At 42.1% G+C, this 14,446-nt stretch overlaps 1 protein-coding gene across 3 annotated transcripts; it reads right to left on the bottom strand.

Annotated features, from left to right (window-relative positions):
- Positions 1-2,552: 2,552 nt before the first annotated feature.
- On the bottom strand, positions 2,553-11,674 carry LOC121700262 (ZP domain-containing protein-like). 3 transcript variants are annotated; one of them, XM_042083132.1, is made up of 7 exons: positions 11,583-11,674; positions 9,783-9,803; positions 7,691-7,866; positions 6,379-6,779; positions 6,125-6,224; positions 4,476-4,755; positions 2,553-3,038 (listed from the first exon to the last, which is right to left on the bottom strand). In XM_042083132.1, exons 3-7 carry the CDS (start codon positions 7,859-7,861, stop codon positions 2,920-2,922), a joined length of 1,071 nt encoding a protein of 356 aa, XP_041939066.1. In that variant the 5' UTR covers positions 7,862-7,866; positions 9,783-9,803; positions 11,583-11,674; the 3' UTR covers positions 2,553-2,919. The 3 variants fall into 3 exon arrangements, with proteins under 3 accessions (XP_041939066.1, XP_041939065.1, XP_041939067.1); XM_042083131.1 differs by having other exon boundaries at positions 9,783-9,806; positions 11,583-11,633; XM_042083133.1 differs by lacking the exon at positions 7,691-7,866 and having other exon boundaries at positions 11,583-11,639.
- Positions 11,675-14,446: the final 2,772 nt, after the last annotated feature.

Below are 14,446 nucleotides of genomic sequence, written 5' to 3'. Positions count from 1 at the left end.
CTTCACAAAATTTCTTTGAATTTTGAGTGATTTATTCAACGTAGAAACACTTTTTTGTTTACGGTCAAAAATGACCGCCATGAGAAATGAATGGGAAAGAGTATACATTTCATCCAGGAGATAAAATATATCTCCTTACACACACTCCTACAACTTACCACCAATGTTCCCACACACATGCATGCATGCACACACAGAAGCACACACACCCATACACACACACACACACTCAGTACATGTTGTCAGTTCATGTTGTCATGTTGCCACTTGTACGTGTGAACCACTTGTACGTGAACAGAAACACACCCATACGCGAACAGTAAATTAAGGGGGGTAACGAACAGTGTTTCAAGGTTAATAATGCAAATGAACGGCAAACTTTGAATTATAGTCTGAAATGAGATGTTATTATCATCGAGACAACAGGGGTATGCAAAAAAATCCGATTGTAGCTTACAGCATCCGACTATTTAGGTTAAGTTTATAACGTTGTGGACGGCCACCCAGTGTCTTCTGCCCCGCGGCTGCGCGCGCTTCTAGTTTTGTTGGTAAACGGGAAATCCGTGTATAGGGAAAATCGCCAGATACCGGATGTCAAAGATGGCTGCTTTTTTGTAGGCGAACTTCAGAGGTCTATTTGCAGGCATAGTATTGTGTGTGTCAGAGAGAGAACGCCCTCTAGTGACGTCTCCGAGGAGGTGAAACATGTAAGTGCATTTCCCTGTGTCCATGGGAATAAAGGCTTTTAAAACCTATTACATGAATGCCTTGTGTTCTTTATTCCATTTAAGTGACCTATAAACTCCACTGCTAAAGGGTTTCCTATGACTCTGCTTAGAGGCATGTCTACATAGGCAAGGTGGGTTCTATCCTCAGAGTGGGGGTTCAGTATGAGCTCCTCCAAATCAACTCAATCTCACAGGAGTTTTATTTATTATTTTTTTTTTTTTAATAAAAAGCTTCCCTTCAAGATTATATTTTGAATATGAATTTGTTTAGAAATCAGGGATTTTTGGATGAACGTAACCGGAAATGGGAACAATATAAATTTCTCTTGTTCAGAACAGAAAACGCTATTTTCAATTTTAGATAGCCGGTTAATAACGGTATGTATCGTTCTGATTAAGCTTTCTTTAAATATTATTCAAAAGTCCATGGACTTAGAAAGTCACCTGCCCACACAATGCTCCCCAGACTCTTTTAAGGATGAATTTAGTCAGATTTTATGAATCAGTGTCTCCCCTGTATAATAGGCTAGACCTACTAGTTGATAAAAAGGGATTTTAATGTCCAACACTATCGAACTATACTGAACATTGTGTGAAATAACATAGGCTACCAGACCAAAGCCAGCACCACGCATCCCATGTATTTGTATTATGTCACAATGCAGGCTCTCTCTGTCTGGCACAAGATACATGCCACCGCGGCACACTTTCAACAGTGCTGCAGGAGAGGTGGTGGTGGGATTGTCTCTCCTGCTTCAGCCCCTTTTTGCATATAAGTACAGTTCTTTCATAAACCTGTTTATCAAAAGTGAGTGGTAACAAGGTAGCACCGCACATAGCAGTGGAGGGACCTGGCCTAAGGCTCCCTATCGCAGTGGAAGGACCTGGCCTAAGGCTCCCTATCACATCTAAGGCTCCCTATCACATCTCGACCATCTGGTTCAGCAGCCGGGGACCCTGATCGCGGCCTCTCGTCCGTGGCCTACCGGGCGTAGACAAAATCTCGCACCCAGTCTAGTGATCAACCGGGGGTCCCCGCCGCCCAGCACGAGCCCTAGGCCGTGGCGTCCCTTCGTGTCCTCTGCTCTCTTGGCGTCTTGCGCCAGGTCACATTGCATGCGGCATGTGCTGCGCTCGCTGCTAGGTTGCTCTTGCTTGAGGTAATGTCCCAAAGATTTTTGGTGTGTTTGTCAACGAGCTGATGATGACCACGGCGCATGCAAGAGCGGCAAAGTTCTTGAGTGTTAAAAATAATGGCTTTCATAGTGCAGCACTGCCGTTTGCTCATGCAATGTGACCCCCCTCCCCCCCTTTAATGTCCCCCGTGTCTGATCCTTTTGGGACAGTCTCCAGCGCACTAACTAACTACTAAGGACTTTGCCTTCTTGCAATCAATTTAAATATATCGTCACAAACCTTTCACCATCTTGTTGTTTTATAAATCATTTTATTTGTTATTTATCTTATATTACTTTATGCATTTACTTGATAATTCAGTGTGTTCATTTAATTGATAATTCAGTGTGTTCATTTAATTGATAATTCAGTGTGTTCATTGTATTCATTTATTCCTCATTTTCATTTTACTTTCACTATTTTATTTGTTTTGTCTGCATTATGTTATTGTATTTTAATGTACCTTTTGCTTTCTCTGATATGTATCTGTTGTTAAAATATTCATTTAGCCCTAACACCAAACAACCAAACAATGCACATCCATTAAGCATTTTCATTATGTCCCAGTCGGATTTCACCTAGTTTTTCTTTTCATTAACGTTATAAGAAAAGAGAGCAGTATACATTTATTTGAAGCAAATCACAGTAAATTGGTATAGAACAGAATAATAACACTCACTAAGACAGTACCTGAAACAACCCTTATTAGATAACAAGTGAGTCATTGCATGACAGACCTGAAGTGTATCAGGTGCAGAAAAGAATAAGAAAGTAGAAATAAGGACAAAAACCTAAAATCTAATGCAGATGTATCTCTGATGATATGATATATTTTGCAATGTCAGTGGTTGTGACAGTAAAGTAGCTGTTACTTTTAGAAACAAATGAATGAAGTTATCCTTAAACTTTATTAAGTCGCAAAGCTCCACAAAATGTGTCTCTTTGTATTGGTACTTTTATTTTGGTGTACAGGGTGGGCATTTCATCAATACAACCTAATTCTTGTGTGATGATTTCACACCATTTCATGGTTTGGTCTTGGAGTCCTATATATAATCACAGCGCAAACCAAGGCAACAGCTGCAAGCAGACAGCCAACAGAAAATGCAAGGTATCTGTTCAGTTCATTGGCCACTGCAAAACAGAGAGCAAGATAATGTCAGTGTCAGACAAGTGCATTTTTCAGTCAGTCAGTCAAGTCAATCACAGTGAGACACTAAGATATTTATTTTGTTGAGTCAGAAAAATAGTGCATTTAAATCAGTCAATTCATTGCTCTGATTAAGTTTGGATGTCAACATGCAGTGCAAAGTTTATTACACTTAAACTTGGCACTGCATGTTTTCACAACATAGGCAAAGCAACACAGTAAGTCAACAGTTTTCAATTAAAAATAGGATGCATCAAAATGTAATGAAGTTGTTATAAATGCACTTGCAACAATTGAATTCAATCACAAAAGGTCACAATCCTGTGAACTTTCTCTTCATATTTAATTGTGTATTAATAAATAGTATGCCAATTTTGTTTAAATGTAAATAGTTTTTCATTGGATGCTTATTATAATAGTGCAAGTGAACATATCATCATGAACAAACTATTGGCTACATAGCTATTTATTGTGGCCTGTCACTATAAAGTGTTACCAACTCATCTATACCCTGCCATCTCTTCACTTGACTCTAATGTTAACATTACTCAGTCACAGCCACCGTCACTGGGTTAAGATAAGTCAACAAATTGCAAGTCAAAAGTTATAAGAGGGTTTAACTGGCGCTGTGCCGGAATTTAGCCATGGACCAGGCCATTTTAATGATTATAAAATGAAAAATTGTGCATGATGACTTCAAACTTATCTGATAACTTCACTTTTCCTTGCTTTAAGCCCCGGCTTAAGTATGTATTTTTTCACAGTGTGCGTGTAATGAGCCTCGGATGGTGACACTATTGTGCTCTTATCACCCGGAGAGAAGAAATACTCTTTTCTGATTGGCTGATGGGTTGGCTATTAATTCTGAATAACAGGACACCGTTCCATATCAATGCTTATGAAAGGTAACTATGGACCCTTTCAAGAGAGTTCCATTATCAGCATCATAGTTGGCCCCACAAGACTTCCGTTTTAACATTCCATATGTTATCTTAATGCAGAGGAAGTAGATTGGGGCCCAAATAGAACGTTCAAGCATTGTTTTTGTTTACCTTGTTGAAAGGGTCCATAACAACCATAGTAGGACGACGGTTGCAGCGCTCTAGAATCTTTGGTTGCAGGCTTCGCAACAATAGAATCAACTGTAAACAAGATAACTGGGCCAACGAAAGTTGTAGCCTACAACAAGCTGTACTAGTGAGCTTCTTTTTAAACCGCGTGTTTCCTTGCTTTACAGTGGGAACCGGGTGATAAGCGGGATAACGGCCTTCGAGGTGTGTCCAGTTATACGGAATTAATGGACTCGGGCGGAGGCAACGAAGTTTTTTGCCCCTCGCCCTCGTCCATTAATTCCGTATAACAGGACACCTCGGTGGCCGTTATCCCTTACGTCATGCACTCGCTCTCTCTGGATGCCTTACCTGGGCTGTCAGCCTCTTGTCCTCGGACACGTAGGGGACCCTGGGACACAAAATGGCCAGATGTCTGGTATAGGACGTCTCTCTTACTAAGTCTGTGAGGGTGCGAGACGAAGTGGCTTGAGATCTCCATGGGGACATCCCTCTTGTGGATCCGATGCCCTGAGCTGTAACTTATGTTGGTCGCCTCTCTCTTTCTCACTCCATGCCCCGGAATGCAGCCCTGTGCACACCTGCTATCGCTCCCGACCTCACAGAGGACTACTGAGCAGGTGATGAATACCTGAAGAATACACAGAGGGGGTCTGTAAAAGGTGCTGTATGTGGTGGGTTATTTTTTATCCATTTTTTAAATTTTTTTTATTCATCCATTTATTTGTTTAAAACAGCAACAGAATGTCATGAAATGACCGGTGTGACATAATGTCATAATGTGTTGCTTAGATATCCACTAAAGTTAGCAAACAAACCTGTCCAATGCACACAGCTACTTAACTCATGAGTGAACTAGATGTACCGCAGAGCGGTACAAAATATTACCGCCGCCCAGTCCAGCACATTTTTTCCACAAAAATAAATCACGCTGAAAGGACTATATGATTCTAACTGTCTCACTAAATTGCATTATCCACACTCAATTCTCACTGATATCTGCTAGACAACAAGTACCAAAACATGATTAGTTCATAGATTTCACATGTATAATTCCTTTTATACAACCCCACCTCCATCTTGCCTGTTCATAATTCTGAGAAATTCTTGAATTGTGTGCATGTACATGTTTATGTTATGTGTGTGTGTGTGTGTGTGTGTGCGTGCTTGTGTGTGTGCCTGCGCATGTGCCTGTGCATGCAAGCGTACATATGTCTACTGTGTGAGTAAGTGTCATACGTATGATTACTGTGAATGTATGTGTGTGTGTGTGTGTGTGTGTATCTGTTTGTGCACATGTGTGCACATGAAATGGGTTAACATGACCCCTGGAGGCAAACATACGGAAAAAAATGGTCATCCTAGTCCCTACAGTTCTCAAGATATTCACAGAGAACTGTGTCTGTCCTACCCTCCTTTCGGGGGGTCCAGGTTATTGTGCGGCCCCCCATGAACGGAATTCCACGAAACTTGGCATGCATTCAGAGGGTGTCATAATGATCCTACACTTCCAATTTCGTGCATTTTTGACAATGTTAGGTCACAGATACCTGCGACCTCATTTTTACTTTTTTGTGTTTAACTAGGTGGCGCTATACATGAAATGAGTGGTTATGGAATGGGTTGACATGGCCCTTTGAGATCAACATACAAAAACAAAATAGTCCTCCTAAACCCTACGGTTCTCGAGATATTCACAGAAAACTGTGTCTGTCCTACCCTCCTTTCGGGGTGTCCAGTCCAGCGGGGGGGCTACAGATCAAAACGAAAAACGATGGTTCCATGCTATCCATGTGGGGTTACATGCCCACCAAGTTTTGTGTACCCCGGTCTTTCAGTGTCCCGGGAATCATTGACGGAAATTTGAAAAAAAAAAAGAAAGAAAAAAAAATCTGACTAAACCTATATGACCGCCGCTTCGCTGCGCAGCGGTCATAATAATGGAGAACGATAGGTCAGAGGACACGGGTAGCTTTTTGCCTAAGAGTTCTAATGTTTACCTGGTCATGATGACCTAAGAACTTGAAAGCTTCCATTGCAAACTGGATCTTTGAATGATTACTGTTCATAATGATCTGGACAGTTTCATCTGCCTTACATCTGTGAAAGAGAAGCACACATATTACATACATCTTTCTGTGCAAACATCTTTCTGTGTACAGCGCTGTCTCTATGCATGACAATGACATAAAACACTCATATCATTTAATAATTTCTGAGCTTACAAATGACCAGAGAGAACAGTCCTTCTTACCCATTTAGAATGATGGGGTAAGAAATTCTGTCGTGGGGATTATTAGTGGGTGTAGCCCTACAGGTTTCAGCAAACAGTTCAGTGTTGGGGACGTCAACGATGGACTCAATCTGCATGTACATCATCTCGCCGACATCAAACTCCAACGGGTAGGAGTTTGGATCCTTCTGCTGCGCAAAAGCCCCTGACTCATAGAACTCGAACTGGTAGGTGAACGTTCCGAAGCCCCTCTGTGTGAAGGTCACGGGGGGCCTATGGGCAATATAACCCAGGGTCACGTTCTCCCGCTTGGGATACTTGCAAAGGAACTCAATATCCACATAAGGTTCCCTAACTATGACAGCACGCGGTTCGTGGGTCGACAAAATCATATTCTTGAAGATGAGATGTGTGCCGTCATCCTAAAACAAGACAGGGAGAACAAAACAAAACAAATAAATACTGTATGACACAAACACTGCAACAGTTAGAGCCAACAAAGAGATTAATGTAAGTATGCATGGTTGTAAAAGACGATGAGTGTCTGAATATGCATGTAATGCCCCCCCCACCACCACCACCACCACTACCATATTTTAGATTTTAGATTATTACCTTGTTTTTCATTTATTTTTGTTTGTGATCCTATTTTCTGTTTGTTGATTTGTTTTTTTGCTGATTTTTATTGTTTATTTACTTTTATTTTTAATTAATTGACATTGACATAAGTCAGTGACTAGTCATGTATGTAGAAGACAATGAGTTTGTAAGTGAGTATATATGTTTGTAAGAGACGGTAGGCCCTAATTTAAATGATGGACAAACTCAAAGAGCAAAGTGTCATGTGTATGATGTAAAGTTATTGTAGCGTCGGTGGAGGTACATGTCTGAAGTTGAAAGAGTGTCTCTCAGAATGCAGTGCGAGTGCATGCTATAATGTGTAATGTCGGTTATAATAGCCGTATTTGCGTTTACCATGTTGTGTATTTGTTAGCGTGTTAGTCTCTTTGGTTGTATGTGTTTATCCCCGTGTTGATGTGTGTGGTAATCCCTTATTGTGTGTTACATGTGTGGCTGAGACTACCCCTGTGTTGCACTATGTAGTTGTCTGAGTTTATCTGTGTTTTACATTGATGCCTGTTCCAATAAATAGCTGTCCTGGCCAAAGGTGATTCTTGTCTGAGGATGAGATCGCTACACTATTGTGTGGCATGTGGAAGCATTGATCAGACAACATCATCGCTAGTGCTTTGGATGTTGCTCATAGAATTAAATTAGCGAATAGTTATGGCGTGAAAGTCATAGGATGTATGAGCAGGCATTTGTTCCTTACCTCTATCTGAGTGCCACAGCCAGTGAGAGTTATGTTGGCTAGCAGGTGAGTGCCATTTGAGGACAGAGTGCAATTAGGGTCACTCAGTTGCAGGTAATCTTCATTTAATGCAATTTTACCATTCTTGGCCAGCGCAATATGGATACTGTCCTCTAAGCAAATAATCTCCATTTCGACTGAAAATGACAGAATACATATTCACAGTCATATTCTGGACACTTAAGCATTCTAGATTCTAGACATTGTTCTAGAGATTAACTTCTTCACAAACATCTTGGTAATGGTGTCCTTCAAAAGATAACACATGTACGTTTTTCATACCTGTAGATTATATCAGTTGGTTTTTGGTCTTTTTTAGTCTGACGTAAAGTCAGAAACACACACTCACACTGACTTCTTTACTTGTAGTTCTAGAAAAATATATATAACAATGTTTTGGTCAAGAGACCTTCAACAGATTATTATATTTAATTAAAAATATTACTCATTCATTCAAATAACCTAAAGACGGTATATTGACCAAAACACTGTGGGCCAGATGAAGGCTACTAACGCTTTTGCGCTCACATATTTGTTTGTTGTCCCAACGTGCGCATAAGAACATGGCGAGGTAGGTCGCACTGAGATAAAAGCGCAGACTACCTGTTGCGGGAGCTGAGAATGGCAAATTGCGCTTTTCCATGTTATACATATGCATTTGTAGGAGAGTCAGGGGAAAGTGGGAGTTTTGTGTAAAAAGATGGGAGGAGAAGTGTAAAATGCGCCTAATTAGGTATTCCCTGTATGTACGAACACTGCCCATGACAGGGTGCGCCTGTTTTGCAGTGAAATATTTCCGCCTTGTAGAAGTAGGTGTTAATCCAAATTGCAGTTAATTGTGTTAAGAAGAGAAACTTTCAAAGACAACAGAATCGCTATTAGGAGCACCAGTTTTGAGTCTTTGTAAAAGCAACCTTAAAGCAACACCAAAGAGTTTTTTGTACCTTAAAATAATATTTCCAAGATTGTTTCAGTGGTTCATCAACTAGTAACAGGGAGAACAGCACTTCTGCATTCGCTTCACGACCCTCTATCGGCTATAACCGCACTATGCAAGTACTTTAACAGATCGGGTAGTAAATCATGCAACATACTCTACCTTGTCTATGGACATAGTTATTTGCAAAGCCGGTGCTGAATAAACAAATAGCGAGCGTGTGACACAGGAAAAGTGCTTTGGTGTTTCTTTAATTTTCGTTGGCCTTTCGAATGTCTTTCACTGTCATGTCATCCACTTAAACTTTACTAGATTTGACCAATCTTCTACAGTCTACGTGCACAAGTGAAGTAGTTTGAGTAGAACTATTGCTCTTCATTACCTTCCTGCTTGTTGACATCTTATCATAATGTATTCTTTCATAATCGCTAAACGTTTGATTCTTTTTAATGTTGTCATCAGTTAACTTCATTCAACTGCGCTTGTGATTGAAATATGCTGTTCAGTTGTGAACGTTTGCAAATTGCAGTAGGGGGCGGAGAAAGGCGCTGATTACCCGTTGAACTGCTGGTTTGATAAATACCACGTAAACTGAAGAATCAAAGCGTGCGGTTTCTGCGGGTTGGCCATGCTGCTGATTAGGCTACGTTCGCAAATGTACGTACATCTGGCCCTGTGTATTTTAAAGTATAAGTATAAGTAAGTATAAGTATATACAGTATACTCTTTTGATCCCATGTGGGAAATTTGTCTCTGCATTTATCCCAATCCGTGAATTAGTGAAACACACTCAGCACACAGTGTACACTGTACACGCAGTGAGGTGAAGCACACACTAATCCCGGCGCAGTGAGCTGCCTACAACAACAGCGGTGGGGAGCAGTGAGGGGTTAGGTGCCTTGCTCAAGGGCACTTCAGCTGTGCCTACTGGTCGGGGTTCGAACCAGAAACCCTCCGGTTACAAGTCCGAAGCGCTAACCAGTAGGCCACGGCTGCCCAAATGAAGTTGTTTATTACAAGTAAAGAAGACAATGTGTAGAAGGTTTTTTCTAAACCTTACATTTGCTTGGCTGTAATAGTTCATTGTAGTTCCAAGAACACAAACTTTTGTTTTACCTTTGCTGGTGTTAGTGGATGCTGCTAGAAAAAAACAAAAAAAAAACACCCATCAAGAGTTAACAAAACACATTACATTTCATTCATTTCTCACAACAAATAAGAATGTTATTTACAACCATTACATAGCTTTACTATGAGATGACCTGTCATTCGAGACATTTCAAGTTCAGAGTTAATTAATTAAAACAAACAATTCAAAAGAGGGGGCCCCCTAAGCAAGGCATGGCCCCAGCACTCACAGTTCACACAATGAAGTAAATGAAATTACTTCAAACTGCAAATGCTTTGGCACAATTCATACAACAAAATATGTGTAAATGTCTGCATATCATGTTGTTTGACAAGCAATTTGATTATTCACTGTTGAATAGCCTGAGGCTACCACAAAACATCTAAGCATCTACTCATTTGGAAACAACACTGCACAGTGAGTTGCTCTCACCTACACTACTGTTCACATTTTCCCACTGATTTCCATGTTTAACATTACATTAACAATATGACACACCATTATATGTAGTGTTTAGTCGGGTCCCTGAAAAGAATAATGGTTGAGTTCAAACTATTCATAAGCCAACTGAGAAATTGTTTTAATTGAAGAGTGAAAAATCGCATGACTATATTTATGTACAAGTCAATTTTACCATTGTTTGGACAATGACATGTTTATTTCAAGTAATTTTCAACATCCTGCTATATTGCTCTAAAACCACTTGGAACCCTGCTACGTGGTTCTGGTGTTGGTGGCATGATTGATCCTTAACACACAATAAGCAGTGCAAATTCCTGATTAAGAGTGAAAAGAAATAGGCAGCAACTAAATAATAAAAAAAAACATAAATAATAAACAAACACAATCCCCAAGATCCAATGAGGAATCGTATAGAGACTGTGAGACTGTGACCGTTTAGTATTGATGGAAGAAGGACATAGCAGACGGTCATAAGAGGATCAAGAGGAGATGCAGTGCTAGATCATGGAGTTAAGATAGGAATGTGCAGATCCAGTAAATGTCCTGAAGAAGTCACATGTGTCTGCTGATATTCCAAATACTATACAGGATAAACCAATATGACTGATATGGTCAAATACATTTTGCTGTGTTCTCCAGTCTGCCACCCACGTATGTAAGTGAGCTCAGAAGAATTCTAGACTCTTATCTTTGTTCTTTTTGGAATGTTTTGCCCATTTGATGGACAGATTTATTTGTGGATTATTTGCTGGAACGGATTTTGACAAACTGCCTTATTTGTGGATTATTAATGGACTCTAAGAAATTACCTTCAGTTTGGATTGTCGACAGAATTTGCTAAGTAAACACTGCAAACTTATTTCACCTCATCATGGTCCTGATTTTGACACATGAGGGTGACCCAGGGAACTGTTCCCAGGCTAATGCTCTGGTGTACGTTTAACTTGTAACCTGTGACAATGTGGAATCATGACTGCAATTCTGCAATTAAAAATTAGTTTTTGGCTCAGTAGTTTTAGCAGCTGCAATCAATATCTAGTGAAAACTGATTTTGTGGATTTGGGGGCCAATGGTGTAGTTGTAAGCAATCCTATTGTACAACACCAAATGCAAATAAAAACTAAATGTGATAATCTCATCAAATTCAAAATATATATTTTCCATGAAATACTCAAATTTGTCATTTTCAACATTTGAAATACTGTCTATGTCCTTTTTGCAGCTAAATGTGGGTTTACGAAATGTGTGTAGATTATCCCATTCTGTTTTATTTGTATTTTATTTTACACAATATCCCAACTTTTTCTGATTTGGGGTTATACTACCTGTAGTTGTTATGGTGGGGACTAATGGTGTAGTTGTAGGCTCTGCTGTTGTAGGAGTTGCTGTAGTTGTTATGACAGCAGCTGGTGTTGTGGTGGGGACCAATGGTGTAGTTGTAGGCTCTGCTGTTGAAGGAGCTGCAGTAGTTGCTATGACAGCAGCTGGTGTTGTGGTGGGGACCAATGGTGTAGTTGTAGGCTCTGCTGTTGTAGGAGCTGCAGTAGTTGTAGGCTCTGCTGTTGAAGGAGCTGCAGTAGTTGTAGGCTCTGCTGTTGTAGTTGCTGCTGTAGTTGTAGGCTTTGCTGTTGTAGGAGCTGCAGTAGTTGTAGGCTCTGCTGTTGTAGGAGCTGCTGTAGTTGTTATGACAGCAGCTGGTGTTGTGGTGGGGACCAATGGTGTAGTTGTAGGCTCTGCTGTTGTAAGGGCTGCAGTAGTTGTAGGCTCTGCTGTTGTAGGAGCTGCTGTAGTTGTTCCAGGGACAGCTGGTGTTGTGGTGGGGACCAATGGTGTAGTTGTAGGCTCTGCTGTTGTAGGAGCTGCAGTAGTTGTAGGCTCTGCTGTTGAAGGAGCTACAGTCGTTGTAGGCTCTGCTGTTGTAGGAGCTGCAGTAGTTGTTCTGACAGCAGCTGGTGTTGTGGTGGGGACCAATGGTGTAGTTATAGGCTCTGCTGTTGTAGGAGCTGCAGTAGTTGTTTCGGGAAGAACTGGTGTTGTGGTGGGGACCAATGGTGTAGTTGTAGGCTCTGCTGTTGTAGGTGCTGCAGTAGTTGTTATGAATGCAGCTGGTGTTGTGGTGGGGACCAATGGTGTAGTTGTAGGCTCTGCTGTTGTAGGAGCTGCAGTAGTTGTAGGCTCTGCTGTTGAAGGAGCTACAGTCGTTGTAGGCTCTGCTGTTGAAGGAGCTACAGTCGTTGTAGGCTCTGCTGTTGTAGGAGCTGCAGTAGTTGTTATGACAGCAGCTGGTGTTGTGGTGGGGACCAATGGTGTAGTTGTAGGCTCTGCTGTTGTAGGAGCTGCAGTAGTTGTTTCGGGAAGAACTGGTGTTGTGGTGGGGACCAATGGTGTAGTTGTAGGCTCTGCTGTTGTAGGAGCTGCAGTAGTTGTTTCGGGAAGAACTGGTGTTGTGGTGGGGACCAATGGTGTAGTTGTAGGCTCTGCTGTTGTAGGTGCTGCAGTAGTTGTTATGAATGCAGCTGGTGTTGTGGTGGGGACCAATGGTGTAGTTGTAGGCTCTGCTGTTGTAGGAGCTGCAGTAGTTGTAGGCTCTGCTGTTGAAGGAGCTACAGTCGTTGTAGGCTCTGCTGTTGAAGGAGCTACAGTCGTTGTAGGCTCTGCTGTTGTAGGAGCTGCAGTAGTTGTTATGACAGCAGCTGGTGTTGTGGTGGGGACCAATGGTGTAGTTGTAGGCTCTGCTGTTGTAGGAGCTGCAGTAGTTGTTTCGGGAAGAACTGGTGTTGTGGTGGGGACCAATGGTGTAGTTGTAGGCTCTGCTGTTGTAGGAGCTGCAGTAGTTGTTTCGGGAAGAACTGGTGTTGTGGTGGGGACCAATGGTATAGTTGTAGGCTCTGCTGTTGTAGGAGCTGCAGTAGTTGTTTCGGGAAGAACTGGTGTTGTGGTGGGGACCAATGGTGTAGTTGTAGGCTCTGCTGTTGTAGGAGCTGCAGTAGTTGTTTCGGGAAGAACTGGTGTTGTGGTGGGGACCAATGGTGTAGTTGTAGGCTCTGCTGTTGTAGGAGCTGCAGTAGTTGTAGGCTCTGCTGTTGAAGGAGCTACAGTAGTTGTAGGCTCTGCTGTTGTAGGAGCTGCTGTAGTTGTTATGACAGCAGCTGGTGTTGTGGTGGGGACCAATGGTGTAGTTGTAGGCTCTGCTGTTGTAGGAGCTGCAGTAGTTGTTATGACAGCAACTGGTGTGGTGGTTGGGACCAATGGTGTAGTTGTAGGCTCTGCTGTTGTAGGAGCTGCAGTAGTTGCTATGACAGCAGCTGGTGTTGTGGTGGGGACCAATGGTGTAGTTGTAGGCTCTGCTGTTGTAGGAGCTGCAGTAGTTGTAGGCTCTGCTGTTGAAGGAGCTACAGTCGTTGTAGGCTCTGCTGTTGAAGGAGCTACAGTCGTTGTAGGCTCTGCTGTTGTAGGAGCTGCAGTAGTTGTTATGACAGCAGCTGGTGTTGTGGTGGGGACCAATGTTGTAGGAGCTGCAGTAGTTGTAGGCTCTGCTGTTGTTGGTGCTGTTGTAGTGGTTATGTCAGCAGCTGGTGTGGTGGTGGGGACCAATGGTGTAGTTTTAGGCTCTGCTGTTGTAGGTGCTGCTGTAGTTGTAGGCTTTGCTGTTGTAGCAGCTGCAGTAGTTGTAGGCTCTGCAGTTGTAGGAGCTGCAGTAGTTGTTTTAAGGACAGCTGGTGTTGTGGTGGGGACCAATGGTGTAGTTGTAGCCTCTGCTGTTGTAGGAGCTGCAGTAGTTGTAGGCTCTGCTGTTGTAGGTGCTGCTGTAGTTGTAGGCTTTGCTGTTGTAGGAGCTGCAGTAGTTGTAGGCTCTGCTGTTGTAGGAGCTGCTGTAGTTGTTATGACAGCAGCTGGTGTTGTGGTGGGGACCAATGGTGTAGTTGTAGGCTCTGCTGTTGTAAGAGCTGCAGTAGTTGTAGGCTCTGCTGTTGTAGGAGCTGCAGTAGTTGTAGGCTCTGATGTTGTAGTTGCTGCTGTAGTTATTTCAGAGACAGCTGGTGTTGTGGTGGGGACCAATGGTGTAGTTGTAGGCTCTGCTGTTGAAGGAGCTGCAGTAGTTGTAGGCTCTGATGTTGTAGTTGCTGCTGTAGTTATTTCAGAGACAGCTGGTGTTGTGGTGGGGACCAATGGTGTAGTTGTAGGCTCT

The sequence above is a fragment of the Alosa sapidissima genome, chromosome 24 (genome assembly GCF_018492685.1).
Source record: "Alosa sapidissima isolate fAloSap1 chromosome 24, fAloSap1.pri, whole genome shotgun sequence".
In the NCBI taxonomy this organism is placed as follows: Eukaryota; Metazoa; Chordata; class Actinopteri; order Clupeiformes; family Clupeidae; genus Alosa; species Alosa sapidissima.
Note: the sequence above shows the minus strand (reverse complement) of the source record. Positions and strands in the feature narration are given on the sequence as shown.